The sequence below is a fragment of the Mesoplodon bidens genome, assembly GCF_964165515.1.
Source record: "Mesoplodon bidens genome assembly, chromosome: 1".
Taxonomy (NCBI): domain Eukaryota; kingdom Metazoa; phylum Chordata; class Mammalia; order Artiodactyla; family Ziphiidae; genus Mesoplodon; species Mesoplodon bidens.
The window spans coordinates 35281573-35299001 of NC_138176.1; the positions used below are offsets into that span (position 1 = coordinate 35281573).

The 17429-nt window shown below is 36.7% G+C and overlaps 1 protein-coding gene across 4 annotated transcripts in view; it reads right to left on the bottom strand.

Moving 5' to 3' along the window:
- EXOC6 (exocyst complex component 6) overlaps positions 1-17429 on the bottom strand; it is a gene marked incomplete at its 5' end in the record, with an annotated part of 206896 nt that overhangs the window by 90329 nt on the left and 99138 nt on the right. For all 4 annotated transcript variants that reach the window (XM_081236720.1, XM_081236719.1, XM_081236718.1 and 1 more), the window contains 3 exons: positions 9124-9258; positions 9809-9920; positions 13754-13863. In XM_081236720.1, the coding sequence (XP_081092846.1) occupies positions 9124-9258; positions 9809-9920; positions 13754-13863 (357 nt within the window). The remainder of the gene's footprint in view (positions 1-9123; positions 9259-9808; positions 9921-13753; positions 13864-17429) is intronic.

The window sequence follows — 17429 nt, forward strand, 5'->3', positions numbered from 1 at the left end:
AAAAAAAAAAAAAAAAAAAAGAATCTGCCTGCCAATGCAGGAGACAGGGGTTCAATCTCTGGTCTGGAAAGACCCCACATGCTGCGAAGCAACTAAACCCATGTGCCACAACTACTGAGCCTGCGCTCTAGAGCCCACGAGGCACAACTACTGAGCCCGCGTGCCACAATTACTGGAGCCTGTGCGCCTAGAGCCCGTGCTCCACAACAAGAGAAGCCACCCCAATGAGAAGTCCATGCACAGCAGCGAAGACCCAACACAGCCAAAAATAAATACATACATACATACATACATAAATAAGAAATTATGGGACTACATGAGCAGAAACTGCCAATTTGAAAATGAAGGGAGGCTATTGGGCTTCTTAGATGTTACAGGACAGGACCACACAGCTAATAGCAACAACTATGTGCTATTCTTCAAGACAACTGAATAATAACCCCTAAGGTAACTCAGAGATCATCAGAGCTGCCTCCTTGGTTCAAAAAGGGGGGCCACTGCCTCAGATTCAACAGGTCAGAAGGCAGCCACCCAGAGCCTTGTGGATGGGCCCCCTCCAGGCAGAGCTGCAGAGGCACAACCCCCACCTCAGCAAGGCTAGAAAGCAGAATATTAAACCAAAGAGGATTAGTCTTGAGCCTTATGATCTAATGAAATTCACCATACTAAGTTTTGGACTTGCTTGGGACCTGTCACCCCTTTCCTTCTTTTCTCTTTCTCCCTATTGGAATGGAACTTCTATCCTATGCCTGTCCCATAGTTATAACTAAGAAGCACATGACTTGTCTGGTTTCACAAGTTCGCAACTGGAGAGGAATTTTGCCTTAGAATGAATCATATCTGGAGTTTCACCCATATATGATTTAAATGATATTTAGATAAGATTCTGGACGTAAGAACTTAGAGTTAACGCTGGAACAAGTTAAGACTTTGGGGGCTCTTGGGATGAAATGAGTGTATTTTGGATGCAAGGACATGAATTTTGGGGATCAGGGCAGAATGTTATGGACTGAATTATGTGCCTCCAAAATTCAAATGTTGAAGCCCTAACCCCCACTGTTATGGTATTTGGAGATGGGGACTTTGGTTTAGAGGAGGTCATGAGGAACGGGGCCCTCATGATGGGATTAGCGCCCTTATAAGAAAAGGAGGAGCCATCAGAGATCTTTTGCTGTCTACCATATGAGGACACAGTGATAAGGTGGCCATCTGTAAGCCAGTACCTACCATGCTGGTACCTTAATCTCTGACTTCCAGCCTCTAGAACTGTGAGAAAATAATTTTTTCTTGTTTAAGCCACATAGTCTATGGCTCTTTGTTTGTTTGTTTGTTTTTTATGGCAGCTTGAGCCACTTAATGCACTAATAGGAAAGCTATTAACTTTCATACTTTAACCTGTGCCTTGAAACTTTGTTATAGTTGCTAATTAGTTTCAGAAGGTTTTTTAAAAAAATTCTTTCAGAGTTTCTGCATAAACAGTCATATCATTTGCAAAGAAAAATGGTTTTACTTCTCCCTTCCCAATCGGTACATCTTTTCTTTTTCTTACTGCATCAGCTAGAACTTCCTGTATGATGTTGAAAAGGAGTGGTGAAAGGGAACATCCTTGCCTAGTTCCTAACATTAGTGGGAAAGCTTCAAGTTTCTCACCATTAAGTATGATGCTAACTGTAGGTTTTTTGTAGATATTCTTTATCAAGTTGAGGAAGTTCTCCTTTATTACAAGTTTACTGATAGTTTTTATCAAGAATGGGGGTTGAATTTTATCAAATGCTTTTTCTGTATTTATTGATATAACCATGTGATTTTTCTTCTTTAGCTTGATGATGTGATGGATTATATTAACTGATTTTTGAATGATGAACAAGCTTCACATAGTAGGATAAATCCCACTTGGTCATGATGTAGAATTCCTTTTATAAATTGTTAGATTCAATCTGATATTTTGCTAAGGATTTTTGCATCTATGTTCATGTCAGATATTGGTCTGTAGTTTTCTTTTCTTATAATGTCTTTGTTTGGTTTTGGTGTTAGGGTAATGCTGGCCTCAGAGAATGAATTGAGAAGTATTCTCTCTGCTTCTATACGAAAGATATTGTAGATAATTGGTGTAATTTCTTCCTTAAATGTTTGGCAGAATTCATCAGTAAACCCATCTGGGCCTGGTGCTTTGTTTCAGGAGGTTACTAATTATTGATTCAATTTCTTTAATTGATACAGGCCTATTCAGGTTGTCTATTTCTTCTTGTGTGAGTTTTGGCAGATTGTCATCTTTCAAGGAGTTTGTTCATTTCATCTAGTTTGTCAAATTTGTGAGCACAGAGTTGTTCATAATAATCCTTTTTATGCTTTTCTTTCTTGACCCACATGTTTAAAAGTATGTTGTTTAATCTCCAAGTATTTGGGATTTTCCAGTTATCTTTCTGTTACTGATATCTTGTTTAACTCCATTGTGGTCTTACAGCAGACACTGTATGATTTCTATTCTTTAAAATGTGTTAAGGTGTGTTTCATGCCCCAAAATGTGGTTTATCTTGGTGAAGATTGCATGTGAGCTTGAGAAGAATGCATGTTCTGCTGTTGCTAGATAAGTAGTCTATAAATGTTGATTATATCCAGTTGATTGATGGTGCTGTTGAGTTCAACTATGTTCTTACCAATCTTCTGTCTGCTGGATCTGACCATTTCTGGTAAGAGTCGTGTTGAAGTCTCTAACTGTAACAGTGGATCCATCCATTTCTCCTTGAAATTCTATCAGTTTTGGCTTCACATATTTTGACCATCGTCAGGCACATGCACATTAAGAATTGTTATGTCATCTTGGAGAATTGACCCCTTTGTCATTATGTAATGGCCCACTTTATCCCTGATAATAACTTTCTTTGCTCTGAAGTTTGCTGTTTGAAATTAATATAGCCACTCCCACTTTTTGATTAGTGTTAACATGGTATATCTTCCTCTATCCACTAATTTTTTTTGAATAGTTTTCTAAATTATTTATTGATTTATTTGGCTGCACCAGGTCTTAGTTGCGGCACACGGGATCTTCGTTGCTGCATGAAGGGTCTTTAGTTGCGGCATGTGGGATCTAGTTCCCTGACCAGGGATCGAACCCAGGCCCCCTGCATTGGGAGCATGGAGTCTTAGCCACTGGACCACCAGAAAAGTCTCTCCATCCACTTATTTTTAATCTATGTATGTCTTTGTATTTAAAGTGGGTTTTATAAACAACCTATAATTGGGTCTTATTTTATTGATCCACTCTGACAATCTCTGTCTTTCAGTTGGTGTTTTTAGACAGGAGATGTTTAAAGTGACTATTGATGGCTGGATTAATATCTACCATATTTGTTACTGTTTTCTATCTGTTGCGCTTGTTCTTTGTTTCTACTTCTGTGTTCCTCTTTTTCTGTCTTTCGTGTATTAATTGAGCATTGTATGATTCCATTTTCTCTTCTTTCCTAGCATATTGGTTGTACTTTTTTTTTTTTAGCTTTTTTTTAGTGGTTGCCCTAGAGTTTCCAGTATACATTCACAATTATTTCAATTCCACTTTCAAATAACACTAACACTACACCATTTCATAGGTAGTGTGAGTACCTTATAATTACAAAATAATTCTAATTCCTCCCTTCCTACCATGTCATTGCTGTCATTCATGTAAACATACATAAGTACACATATATACACACAACTATATATATATATATATGCATACATAATTGAACACGTTGCTATTAATCTTTTGAACAAACTGTTTTCTGTTAGATCAATTAAAGATTTTACCTTCACTTGTACTTTCTCTGATGCTCTTCCTTTCTTTATATAGATCCAAGTTTCTAACCTATATCATTTTCTTTACCTCTAAAGAAGTTATTTTAACATTTCTTGCAAGGCAGGTCTACTGGCAACAAATTTCCTCAATTTTTGTTTGTCTGAGAAAGCATTTTTCCTTCACTTTTGAAGGATAATTTCATAGTATATAAAATTTTATGTTGGTGTTTTTCTCTCAACACTTCAAATATTCTCCTCCATTCTCTTCTTGCTTACATGGTTTATGAAGAGAAGATGTAATTCTTATCTTTGTTAGTCTAGGTAAGCTTTTTCCTCTAGATTCTTGAAGGATTTTTTATCTTTAATTTTGGGCAATTTTGAACATGATATGCCTAAGGTGTAATTATTTCGGTATTTATCCTGCTTGGTGTTCCCTAAGCTTTTTGAATCCATGGTTTGTTGTGTGACATAAATTTGGGAGAAATCTCTGTCATTATTGGATCAAATATTGCTTCTGTTCCTTTCTCTCTTTTTTCTCCTTCTAATATTCCCATTGCATGTATGCTACACCTTTTGTAGTCATCCCACAGTTCTTGGATATTTTTATTCAGTGTTTTTTTCTTTGCTTTTCTGTTTTGGAAGTTTCTATTGACAGATCCCCAAGCTCAGAGAGTCTTTTTTCAGCCATGCCCAATCTACTGATAGGTCCATCAAAGGCATTATTCATCTCTGTTGCAGTGTTTGTGATCGCTAGCATTTCTTTTTGATTCTTTCTTAAATTCTCCATCTCTCTGCTTACATTACCCATCTGTTCCTGCATGCTGTCTGCTTTATCCATTAAAGTACTTAGCATACTAATCATAGGTTTTTTAAAAAAAAAATTCCTGGTCTGATAATTCCAATAGTCCTGACATATCTGAATATGGTTCTAATACCATATCTATCTCTTCAAACTGTATTTTTTGTCTTTTAGTCTGCCTTGTAATTTTTTCCTGATAGCTGGACATGGTGTACTGGGTGAAAAGAATTGCAGGAATTAGGCCTTTAGTAATGTGGCAGCAAGACAGTGGGAGAGGAGAAGTGTTCTTTAGTCCTACGATTAGGTCTTCATCTTTAAGTAAGCCTTTGCCCCTTAGCTGTGCACTTCACATGTGCTTTTCATTTCCACCCCTCAAGTTGGACAGGATGGCCAGAGCAGAGCATCTCCCATTAGTTTAGGCACTGGTAAATAGTTTATTTTGAGGTAAGATCTTGTTGAGAAAAACAGAATGCTTAAAGAACTGAATGCTCTGGCATATTTCAAAATGGTTCCTTTTCCCTTGCCCCTGCTGGAAATGTGAGAGGATTTTCCTCAAATCTTCACTGAGAGAACCTGGTGCCCCCTCTAAGACTGGGTTCCCCTGGATTTTTAACTCTCAAACTTGTCCATACTGATTTTCTAATATTCATTAATTATACTTCAGGTTTTCCTACCCCAGTAATGATTCCTATGGGTTTCTACTCCATTAAGTTGTGATTCTCTGTATTTCCCTACTTCTCCAATTTTGGGGGTAGCAGTGTGTCCTGTGATCTCACTTCTCTGAAAGATCAAGGAAGAAATGACTTTTTCAGTTTTCTCAGCTTTTTACTTGTTGGGACAGAGTGATAACTTCCCAGCTCTTTACATGCCGGACTAGAAACTGGAAGTCTGTGTTCACTTTTTAATAATTAATTGAGCTATATCTATTTATAATTATTGCATTTATAAATTGTGTGTGCTTATATATGAATGTTACATTTTTTTAAAAAAGTTTTTTTAGAGTCCACGTACCATGTCCTTGCTCCACAGGAAGAGAATTTCAAGCCCTTAATCAAAGATAATTTACCACTGTCACTTTAGCCATAATCCTAAAAACACTTTGCTACATACTCATCAATAGATTAAAAAAGGCAAAATGAAAAAGAATAGCAAGCATATTCTTTCTAGGCACTTACAGTTGCAATCACCGCCAGGACTCAAAAGGAAAGGACTCTTCAGGGTGGCAGGTTGGAAAAGCTCCAGGGAGCAAAGTTAAAAAGCTCTGATGCCAATGAAAAAGAACTGGGCCATTTGTCTACACAGATTAAAAAGGGAATGGTAGTCCCATTTTCCCCTCTATTCTGATGCAAATCTTTTCAGTTAGAGGCCTTACATTAGCTTCAAGTAGCTCTCAGTGTGGGTCCAGGTTAATTTCAAAAAGCTGTGGTACTGCTTGAGGGCAGGAACTACTTACTTTACCTCTTTTGTACCACTCACAGATTTAATACAATGAAAGGCAAGCTAACAAGGCAGTCTATATAATATTTCATAAAGTAAACAAATATGATATAAAATCTACCACTTTATATATGCATATGTGGGATTTTGGAGGGGAAGCAAATGGAGGTATGGGTAAAAGGATCATGTAAGTGCTTATTTCTATAATCATTAAGCAACTAAATAGAAATATGTTTGAGCAGGTCACTGGACTGAAAAGAATTAGGCTAAGAGGTTAACTAAGCAATCCATGCTAATATCTGTAATCAAGACTGTACTTTAATCATCTACAGATTGACTATTCACTGTGAATGGAAATTCCCCCAATCTCCCTCAGTAATTCACTTTAATGTTGATTTAATGATTCTCCCTGTTGAACTGCTTCTCATAGTACAGTTTAAGACAAATTCCTCTTGAAACAGATCAAAGGAAGAGTTGAAGAACACTTAACCTTCAAATATTGAGCTTGAAATAGCTCTTGTTTTTATATCATAAGACAGAAAGGGTTTCCTGAGTTCTGTGCAAAAATAAAACAAAAAATAAACAACAAAAAATAAGGATGCTCTACTATTTGTACAGGCTGAACTTGATTTCCTAGAAAACCCAAGGGGTATCCTATGGCAGTTGTAGCTTCAACTAAATATCTACAACTTAAGGACCACTGGAACGATGGACCAGAGCTAACATTTCTAAACATTTCCTCTCAACAGGCAGATTTTGAGAAGTGTAGTTCCAAGATTCCTTAATCTGAGGCATCATGTTCCAGTATCTGTGGTTCTTTGACTTACAACTGATAAGAAAAATTGCTTGAAGATCCTTAGATGCACCAGATGTCAACGCATTTCATGTTTTAATCAAAGTACAGAGTAAGCCTATTAAATATAATGTTAATAGTTAAATATGCTTACAACTCCATTCCCTAGTAAATCCCTTCTTGACAGCGTATGAGTAACACATGGACATAAGGACAGAGAACAAGAAAGAAAAAGGAGGATTGTGTAAAATCTAATATTGAAGCAAAGAATCAATTTGTGGATAAATGTCTACAAATTTGTGCAGTCTCCTCCTATATTATGGTACTTATTATATCATATTGTCAAGTGTCTTTTTTTTTTTTTTTTTTTCTTTTTTTTGCGGTATGCGGGCCTCTCACTCTTGTGGCCTCTCCCGTTGCGGAGCACAGGCTCCGGATGCGCAGGCCCAGCGGCCATGGCTCACGGGCCCAGCCGCTCCGCGGCATATGGGATCCTCCCAGACCGGGGCAGGAACCCGTATCCCCTGCATCGGCAGGCGGACTCTCAACCACTGCGCCACCAGGGAGGCCCTCAAGTGTCTTTTTATAGTTTTTTCTCCTGTGAGCTCCTTGAGGGCAGGGATACACTTCTATATTTTCAGCACCTAATAGAGTGCTCAGAGCACAGATCATGTACAACAAATGGCACTGTGCTAAGTATCCCCTTTAATCCTCAGAATAATTCTATGAGGTAGATAATATATTGCTATTCTAATTTTGTAGATAATAAAACCAGGAATCATTAAAATGAAAGAATGTGGCCAAAGTCACACAGCAGTCTAACTCCAGAGTATATGCCCTTAATTACTGTACTATACTATCTGAATAAATGAACGCCTGTTTTGTCCAGCTTCTGTCTCAGTTTTAATAAATAATTTTATTAATTCATTCACTCAGATATCATCTGCATTTGTGTCTTATGGATTAGGATGACAACATGGGCTCAAGAATCATCAGAGGAGCATAAGACTTGGGGGCCAGGCAGATAATATTAGGAACCAAGGGTCTTTTCTGGACTTCACACTTTCAAAGTCTGGTTACTGTTTTTTGTTTTTGTTTTTTGGGGTTTTCTGGTTGCACCACGTGGCACGTGGGATCTTAGTTCTCCAACCAGGGATCAAACCTGTGTCCCCTGCATTGGAAGTGCGGAGTCTTAACCACTAGACTGCAAAGTCTGGTTACTGTTAACATTAAATTAGTTATATCTAAATACAAGTATACTGAATTTTTTAACTGTAAATGATTATACTATAATTTTAGGAGATAAATTGGGTAATTTATAATATAGCAAGAGTAGGGAAGATGAGAATTCTTATTAATAGAAAACTTAGAAAGGGTTATGAGGTTAAACTAGCAAGCCTATTTTATAGATAAGGGATCAGTAAATGGTTTATATTAGTTTAACAAAATATTCAATACAAAAGGATTTATTTTGCTAGACTATGCCAGTGTCTCATTTACATGATTTCCAAATCAATAAAATAATAAAAGTTTATATACCAAATTTATGAAATTATTTAATTCATAATGCTTAAAACAACCATTAATTAATCTTTTGTTATATCCCATGGTATTATAAAAACAAATATCTGTCCATTCAGAAAAGAGTAGGACTTGAATAACATTTAATAAGGCAATATTTACTTTTCTTCAGATCAGAGCCAATAAAGGATGTAAAGCAAATCTTACACTTGTCTAATTCTTCTTACAATTTTAATTTCCAAACATACATACACTTATATATATTACATATACAATTAACTATTAAACTGTGAGACATGAAAGAAAATCAAGTTAGACTGATTCAGCACTACTCTAAGTCTTCAAAACATGAAGAAAATGTAATATAGCTATAGAAAATCAATATACTTTTTTTTTTTTTTTTTTTTTTTTTTGCGGTACGCGGGCCTCTCACCATTGTGGCCTCTCCCATTGTGGAGCACAGGCTCCGGATGCGCAGGCTCAGCAGCCATGGCTCACGGGCCCAGCCGCTCCACGGCATGTGGGATCTTCCCGGACCGGGGCACGAACCCGCATTCCCTGCATCGGCAGGCGGACTCCCAACCACTGTGCCACCAGGGAAGCCCTACTTTTCTTCATTTTAACAAGATGTTTAATGCCAAAGAGGAACTGACATTTATCTGCTCATTGTTGACACTGATTACCTCTAATTTTCAATTGTTAGAAATATAATGGAATCATGTGTATAACAAAAATTGTCTTTACTTTTTAAAAGTTTGCTTACAGTGAAATAAAAACTTTTGGTCAGATTTTTACATACCTTAAAAGTAGAGAGCCCATAAAGTCTTGTGGTATGAACAGTTTCTTGAGAAATATTTGTAATGTTAGTTATAAAGTCCTCAAGGTATTTGCAAGCTTGTTCCAGGTGTGTGGTGTTTATAATGATTTGCACTAGCTAGAAAATAGAAAATGCCTCCAGTGAAATGCAGGTTACATGTATACAAAGCCATTTGATTTTTAAAATTAGGATTATTACTTCCAGCAACTGTACCACTTCTGCATAATTATAGCATTATAGGATACAACTGATTATCTGATTTCAAAAGCCTGCTGTAAATACTGCTTATGAATGCTATCATCTAAAAAAAATAACCAAGTGTCTAACTAGCAACTAATTTAAAATAACTTTTCAAAGAACTTTTTCAAATTTTATACATTCACCAAGTAAAAAAAAATGAGTATTTTCACTTTTCATGTAAAGTCTGGCAAACATGAATCTCCATATATCTTCTAACATCATCAGCTATCTACTATTCCCCATGTAAACCCTTTTCCCTCACATCACTGGAATTTACAATGATGCTTTTATTTTAAAACAAACCCACTTCTATTAATAAATTTAAAATGGAAAGCTAGTTTTATAGGATGCTGTTCAGCAATAAATTAATTTAAAATAATTGTTTCATATAATGAAACATTTAGCTATAAATATCTTTTTAACCTACCTCTGTCAAACCTATATGAGGTTTTTTAATAAGATTCAGTAAACAGCTACTCAAAGTTCTGGTCAGCAGCAGATTTGTTGATTTTCTAAGCATATCATCTATTTCTGTTGAGCTAAAAACAAAGGTTGATTTTATTAAGGTTTCCACAAGGGTTACAATTAGTTAGCTTCCTAAATAATTTAATGCAATTTACTAAAATAATTTGCTCTAATTCCTTTATATCTTTAAATAAATTACAGTCATTCATATCTATTAAATCACATATTTCAATTCAATTTAGTTTGACAAAAGGGATACTTTCCATAAAGTAGAATGTTCATTTATAGAATAATTTAAATGTATTCAATTAACCATTACAGTAAAACCATGGAGTACTTAGTATAAGGAAATAAAACTATTCTTAAATTATGACTCCATTATGGTACAGCCACTTTCAAAGACACTTTATATACAACTATAGCTAAAATTACTTTTAAAACACAAATTGATGTGAACCCTCTGGATACAATCGCTAGATTTGATTTTAATATAACTAAGCTATCCATTTCCATTGAGAACTTTTTAAAAAAAGATTCAAAGAAATTACTTGCCTTACACTAGTTTTAATTTGGGGGAGGGAGGAACTAACCCTATGATGTTTCTTAACATCCTAAAAATTACTAGCCTAGCACTAAAAAGCTTATTATTTTCTTCTAACCACTAGGCCTTCAATTTAAGTGTCATGATTTTTTGTATATAGCCTCATTATCAAAACGGTTAAGCTGTCCTTAGACCAAGTTTTCTCAGTCTCAGCACTATTGACATTTAGGCTAGATAATTCTTTGTTGTGGAGCTGTCTTGTACCATTGAAAGATGTTTAGCAGCATCCCTGTCCTCCACCCGCCTGATGCAAGTAGCACTCTTCCCCCTAGTTGTGACAACCCAAAATGTCTCTAGACAGTGTCAAATATACCCTGGGGGGCAAAACTGCCCCAGATGAGACTCACTGTCTTAAACACAGTCTAACATTTTATTTTTAGCACCCTTTCACTTTTTACTTTATTAAAACATTACTCTTAAAAATCTATGAAGTACAAATATTTACTAGTTTACATTTATTTTAAATATGCAAATAGAACAAGATTTGACAAAACAGGTAATTTTCACTACTATTCTAATATTCTCCATTTTAATGCAGGTACTCTTCAATTTCTGCTAACCCTAATTCTGGCAAACCTGAGGAGAATATGCCTCTCTGATTTCTTCGTAGCTAAAGTCAAGACTTCCCAGGGAATAGCATATATATACCAGTAGGGTTTCAGGGTTACACAGTAGCAAACTCTCTGACAGAAATCAGTAGTGTCCCTAGAACAAGCAACGTACTCACACCGATATAAAGGAGGTGGTTGCCAATTCCTCTGGTTTCCTTTCTGACACACTCAAATTATGCTTAAAGACACCCGTATAGCACCTGTATAGCATCCTTTTCAGATGAAAAGTTATGCATGACAGATAATGTCTTTTGTTTTAATTCCCCTGAACTTCCTTGAATGCTGAATCAGTGCGTAAGTAAAAGCAGAGAAAGAAGACCTATCAGCACTTACGTCCTATTCGTGCCAGCAAGATTTACCCAACAATGACCAGGATTTTCTCCAAGAGGTTTTTATTCTAACTGAGCAATTTTTTTCCCTTAACTCCTTCTCTTTTGAGCTTATAACCTGTACTCTTCCTAATTTTTAAATAACAAATAACACAGTAATTAAATCTCAATATACAATAAATCTCCTAAATTATTTTAGAGCTTAGCCTCTTATGAAAACTGAAAATTCCTTAAAGATCATATTAGATCCAGATGTTTTCTCTGCAACCAAATAACTGAGACTTTAGAGTCTCATCATGAAATCACTTAATTCTCTGGCCCTGCTCTTATTCACATATAAAAAGAACCCCAGACATTTTTACTATAAGAGCTCCAAAGCATCTTTTTGGTCTAAAAATCTAACTGCAAAATATGTTTAAACATAATAAAAGAGTTTTAAACACAGCAAGTTATTTTTCCATAATTCTTTAATGACAAATTTTTAAAAAATGACTCAGCTCAATTTTAGGCCACAGATGTAAATTTTTAAAACAAAATGTCAGAAAGCTGATAATCTAGAATAAATTTAGATTTAGATATTTTTATACTAACTATGCTTTCTGTATTCTGAACTACAAAATGAAAATAGCCAATGTTATTTAGTAAAGCTAATTTTAAAAAATGTAAGTATAAAAAGCCTTGCTAAATGAAAAACATAGTATCATAGAGTTAAATAGAATGACTGGATATTGAACTAACAAAAATGACAAATATTTTTATCAAAGAGAGAAGGAAAAGATAGATAATCTTTTCTGCTGTAGCATTAGTATACAACATTTACCTTTTAGAATGCTAGGAGTTCATGCACAAAAAGAGCCAGAACTGAGGGGGCAATTCTAGTTCTAGTCAGTCAATAGGGAAGCTTTAGGGATAATTACACATAATATTATGACTAAGGGCTTTTATCTTTGGTGTTATAAATGTGGTAAAAAATCAAATAACGGGACTTCCCTGGTGGCACAGTGGTTAAGAATCCACCTGCCAGTGCAGGGGACACAGGTTCGAGCCCTGGTCCGGGAAGATCCCACATGCCGCAGAGCAACTAAGCCCGCCCGTGTGCCGCAACTACTGGGCCTGCGCTCTAGAGCTCACAAGCCACAACTACTGAGCCCCTGCATGCCACAACTACTGAAGCCTGCGTGCCCAGATCCTGTGCTCCACAACAAAGACAAGCCACCACTATGAGAAGCCCATGCACCGCAACGAAGAGTAGCCCCTGCTTGCCACAACTAGAGGAAGCCCGCGTGTAGCAACGAAGACCCAATGCAGCCATAAATAAATAAATAAATAAATAAATTTACTTATTTAACAAAATCAAGTAACAATTAGAGATCCACTGTCTCTCCTCTGTAAATAAACAAAATGAAAGTTAATTCCAAACTGCTAAATTTCTATACTTTCTACAGTTTACCTCCCATCTACCATCCACATTGAGGCCAGAGTAAACTTTCTAAAATATTACTCCAGTCCTGTCCTTTCTTAGTTAAAAATTCTTCAACAGTTCTCCAATGCCTGCAAATGAAATATAAAAACTCCAAACTCTAGTCTCACATCTTATATTGTAGTATCTCATCTGCTCCTACCTTATGTGCCTACCATGTGCCAGGCTACACGGAGTGCTTTATACACGCTCACTTCCTCATTTAATTCTTAAAACCACCCTATGAGTTATGTCTCTCATTTTACAGATGAGGGAACTGCAATTTAAACAGATTAAGTGACTAGCCCAAAGTCCTACTACAGCTAATGAGTGTCAACATCAAGAATCAAGCTCAGGTGTAAGTCTGAAGCTCATGTTCTTAACTACTGCATTATACTGCTCTGTTTTAGATCGGAACTTTAGAATGTTCAATGAAAAAAAAGATAGGCATAAATTATTGGTAGCTCTTGGACCATTAGAGCTCCGCTAATGAAAACTACCACTGTAATAGTCTGTCATTCCTTTTCAATGAATACTCATTTGTATCCACTGTTTTTCCAATGCTGAATGATATTGTGTGTTATGTTATAAGCTAATGTCTTTAAAATACATGTTTAGAAACGTTGGTATAAGAGACTAGTAGAGTATGATGAAGCTTAAGGCAGTGGTTCTTAAACTTGGAGTGCATCAGAATCACCCAGAGTACTTGGTAAAGCCAAGGGCTCCATCCTCAGTTTCTAATTCAGTAGGTCTGAGGTTGCATTTCTAGTTAACCCCAAATGCCACTAAGATATGTAAGCCTTCCAACGAGATAACAGTCCACTGAAGAGTCATGGCCTAAAAATCAAGTGTTAATGTTTCACAAAAATAGCTATGATAAAGATACATTTCTTATTAATAAACTTACCTCCGGTGTAATGACTCTGAAAATTTAAGGCTGGCATAAATAAATTCTTTAACTTGAATATAAATATGAGGCACTGATTGAGACATGGGCAGTTTCTTTGGGAAAGATTGCTGTTGAAAGAAAAACAAAGTTGAAACTGTTGCTGAAATTTTAGAAAAAGATATTCTAATCACCTCAAAAATGTAAAAATTAAATTGATTTCACATTTGAATTAGTAGTTAATACCTGCATTTTAAAGTCTACTGTTATCTCATTATTTTTAAGATTTTAAAAAGAACTAAAATATTTCTGAAGAAAATAATGTGGCAATTTACCTGTTTCTTAAATCATGTTATCAGACCTCTAACAAGCAGAGAAAGTATATAAGTGTGTGTCCTGATCATAAGTATCCTGCAGAAGATGCTTAACTTTTTGCTTCCTTGCAGCCGTAATACAGAGTCAGGTTGGCATGAAAATTATGGGCCAGCTTCCTGGCTCAGTGTCATCAAATAATTCTAAGACTCCCTTCACTTGCTTGAATGCCAATTTAAGAAAGTATCCACTTCACTCCATAACTCCTAGAATACCTTACAGCAGCTTTCTGACCTATATACATCTAATGCCAGTATGAAGCTAATGGTTTGCAGTGTGCTTCTTGGCTAAAATGCTTTATCAGCCAACATCCATTAGCAAATTCTCAGTCTCCAAAAGGTAAACTCTCCTGAAGATTGTTACCAAAAGCCCCCTCTTTACGCTTCATGAAGCCTAATCTACTTCAATCTTCACATTCATTGCAACTTAGTTTACATCATTGAAAACACCCTCACGAAGGTCACCAATGACCTCACAGGTGTTAAATCCAATAACTTTTTATGTTACCTGATTCACCTGAACAATCTGACACAATGGGCCTCCTGCTTTCCCCAGCCCCTAAAAAACCCCCATTTTATTTATTTACTTTTGGCCACTCCAGGGGGCATGTAGGATCTTAGTTTCCCGACCAGTGATTGAACCCGTGCCCCCTGCATTGGAAAAACAGTGTCTTAACCACTGGACCACCAGGGAAGTCTCGCCTCCTGCTTCTTAAATGATCTCTCCTTCCTTGGAATCCCTGACCCACACTGGTTTTCCTCTGTTTCTCTACCTTCTCTATATCTCCTCCTCTAGCCATCCCTTAATTGCTACTCCTTAGGGTTCTATCCTACACCTTCTTCCCTTCTTACCACACATACTGTCCTTAGAGAATCTCACCTACTCTCACCATGCAAGTGCCAATATCTCCCAAATCTAAAACTCTAGGCCAAATCTTTCTCCTGAAGTCCAAATCTGTATATCTAACATTTGAACACCTCAATTTAGCTGTAACATTTGAGACATTCTCAACAGAACCAAAAGTGAAATGATCATCCCTTCTTTCTAAATCTGCTCCTCTTGCGTTTCCTATCTTAGTGAATGCTACCACCATCCAAGGCAGAAATGTGGCTATCACACTTGCGCCTCTATCTTCATCATCCTTCATATCCAAGTGATAATCAACTCCTGTCATTCCTACTTCCTAAATATCTCAAATCAAGTTCCACAACCATAACTCCCATTCAGGTCACCAATCTCTCTTGCCAAAATAACTGCAACAATCCCCAAGCTAGTATCCCAGCCTTACTCTTCTCCAATCCATTCCCCACACACTAGCCAGAGAGATCTTTCTAAAGCACAAATCTGATTATGTTTTTACTGCTTGCAATCTGGTGGTGACTTATTCGAGCCATCAGGCTAAGCTCCCTAACACTGTTTACAAGGCCTATTATAGTCTGCCACTTTCTACTTCATCTTCATTTTTTGATCTTCGTCTCTTGCACTTCATCAACCTTGTACTTTATACTGCAGAATTACAGCCTTTCTCCATGCTGTTTCTTCTATCTTGAGCAGGGCCAACTTCTGTGAATTGTAATTTCCTGTTTATTTAATCTATCCCTCACTTGACTACAAGTTCCTTGACAGCAGAGACTGAAAAACTAGCACATAGCACAGTGTCTACTAGATAGCAGGTGAATGATAAATATATGAATTAACATATGTATTCTTAGGTACCTCCAGCAGAAAGAAACTTACAATAAGCTGGTAGTGAAAACATTTGCAGAGAGCAGTCTCTCTCCAAAACTGGTAGGTTCAACCTTTCCAAATTTAGGAACTGAATTAGGAGTACTACAAAAATCAACTAAAGAGTTGCTATTCTTTAAAATCACCTTATAATAATGTGAGAGCTAACTCACCTCCAAGTTATGTTTTACAGAATAATGAAACCAAAATTAACTATTTGAAAGCTATTTCAACTTTAAGAATTGATTTTAATGACATTAAAGACAATATGAACATGTTCTTATTTTAGCCAAAGGATCCTAGTTAAATTAGCACAGCTATCTGCAAAAAGACAGATTTTAGCATATATGTTCAGTCTTATTCCTTTCTCACTTGTCATTTCTGCTGAAAATAACTCATGTTATTTGAGAGACAATTTTACATCTTTTTCAATCGTTTTAATTGAAAATTATACTTAAAATAGGAAAAAATTAAATATATAAACACACAACCAAGAGACTATTACTACATAACTTACGGGATTTCTAAGTTATCACATTTAAATTTTCCATGTGCCTTTTGCCTTAATGACAGTTTTTTTTAATGATGAATAATACACAAACCAATGAATACAATTCCTAACAAGCTTAATCCTCAGATGCTGTATATTTTGGAAGTACCCTACAAGCAAAGTCAAATATCCTTTTAATTATAAATCTATTTAGAATACTTTAGTGTAATTAGAAGAGACATTAGAGATTATTTAGTTCAACCTCCTTATTTGACAGATGAGGCAAAAATGCCCAAATAGGGTAAGTCACTTGCCCATAATAAGCCACAGACAGAGCAAGCACATGAATCCAGACCAAATCCAGTGCTCTTTTTGCAGATGCTATATCCTGAACACATTTATTACCAGTAACTAAAACAAAACAAAGCCAAGCTGTGAGACAGAGAATATTCTTGTAATATTTCTTTTAAAAAAAATACATTTATTGGGCGTCCCTGGTGGCACAGTGGTTGAGAGTCTGCCTGCCGATGCAGGGGACACAGGTTCGTGCCCCGGTCTGGGAAGATCCCACATGCCCCAGAGGGGCTGGGCCCGTGAGCCATGGCCGCTGAGCCTGCGTGTCCGGAGCCTGTGCTCCGCAACGGGAGAGGCCACAACAGTGAGAGGCCCGCGTACCGCAAAAAAAACCCAACAAAAAACCCCACAACATTTATTTATTTGTCTGTTTGTCTATTTATTTTTGGCTGCATTGGGTCTTTGTTGCTGCACGTGGGCTTTCTCTAGTTGCGGTGAGCGGGGGCCACTCCTCGTTGCAGTGCGCGCGTTTCCCCGTTGCCGTGGCTTCTCTTGTTGTGGAGCACGGGCGCTAGGCACGCGGGCTTCAGTAGTTGTGGCTCGCGGGCTTAGGTGCTCTACGGCATGTGGGATCTTCCCGGACCAGGGATCGAACCTGTGTCCCCTGCATTGGCAGGCGGATTCCTTTTTTTTTTTTCCAGTATGTATGTATGTATGTATGTATGTATGTATGTATGTATGTATGTATTCATTCATTCATTCATTCATTCATTCATTTATAGCCGCGTCGGGTCTTAGATGTGGCACGCAGGATCT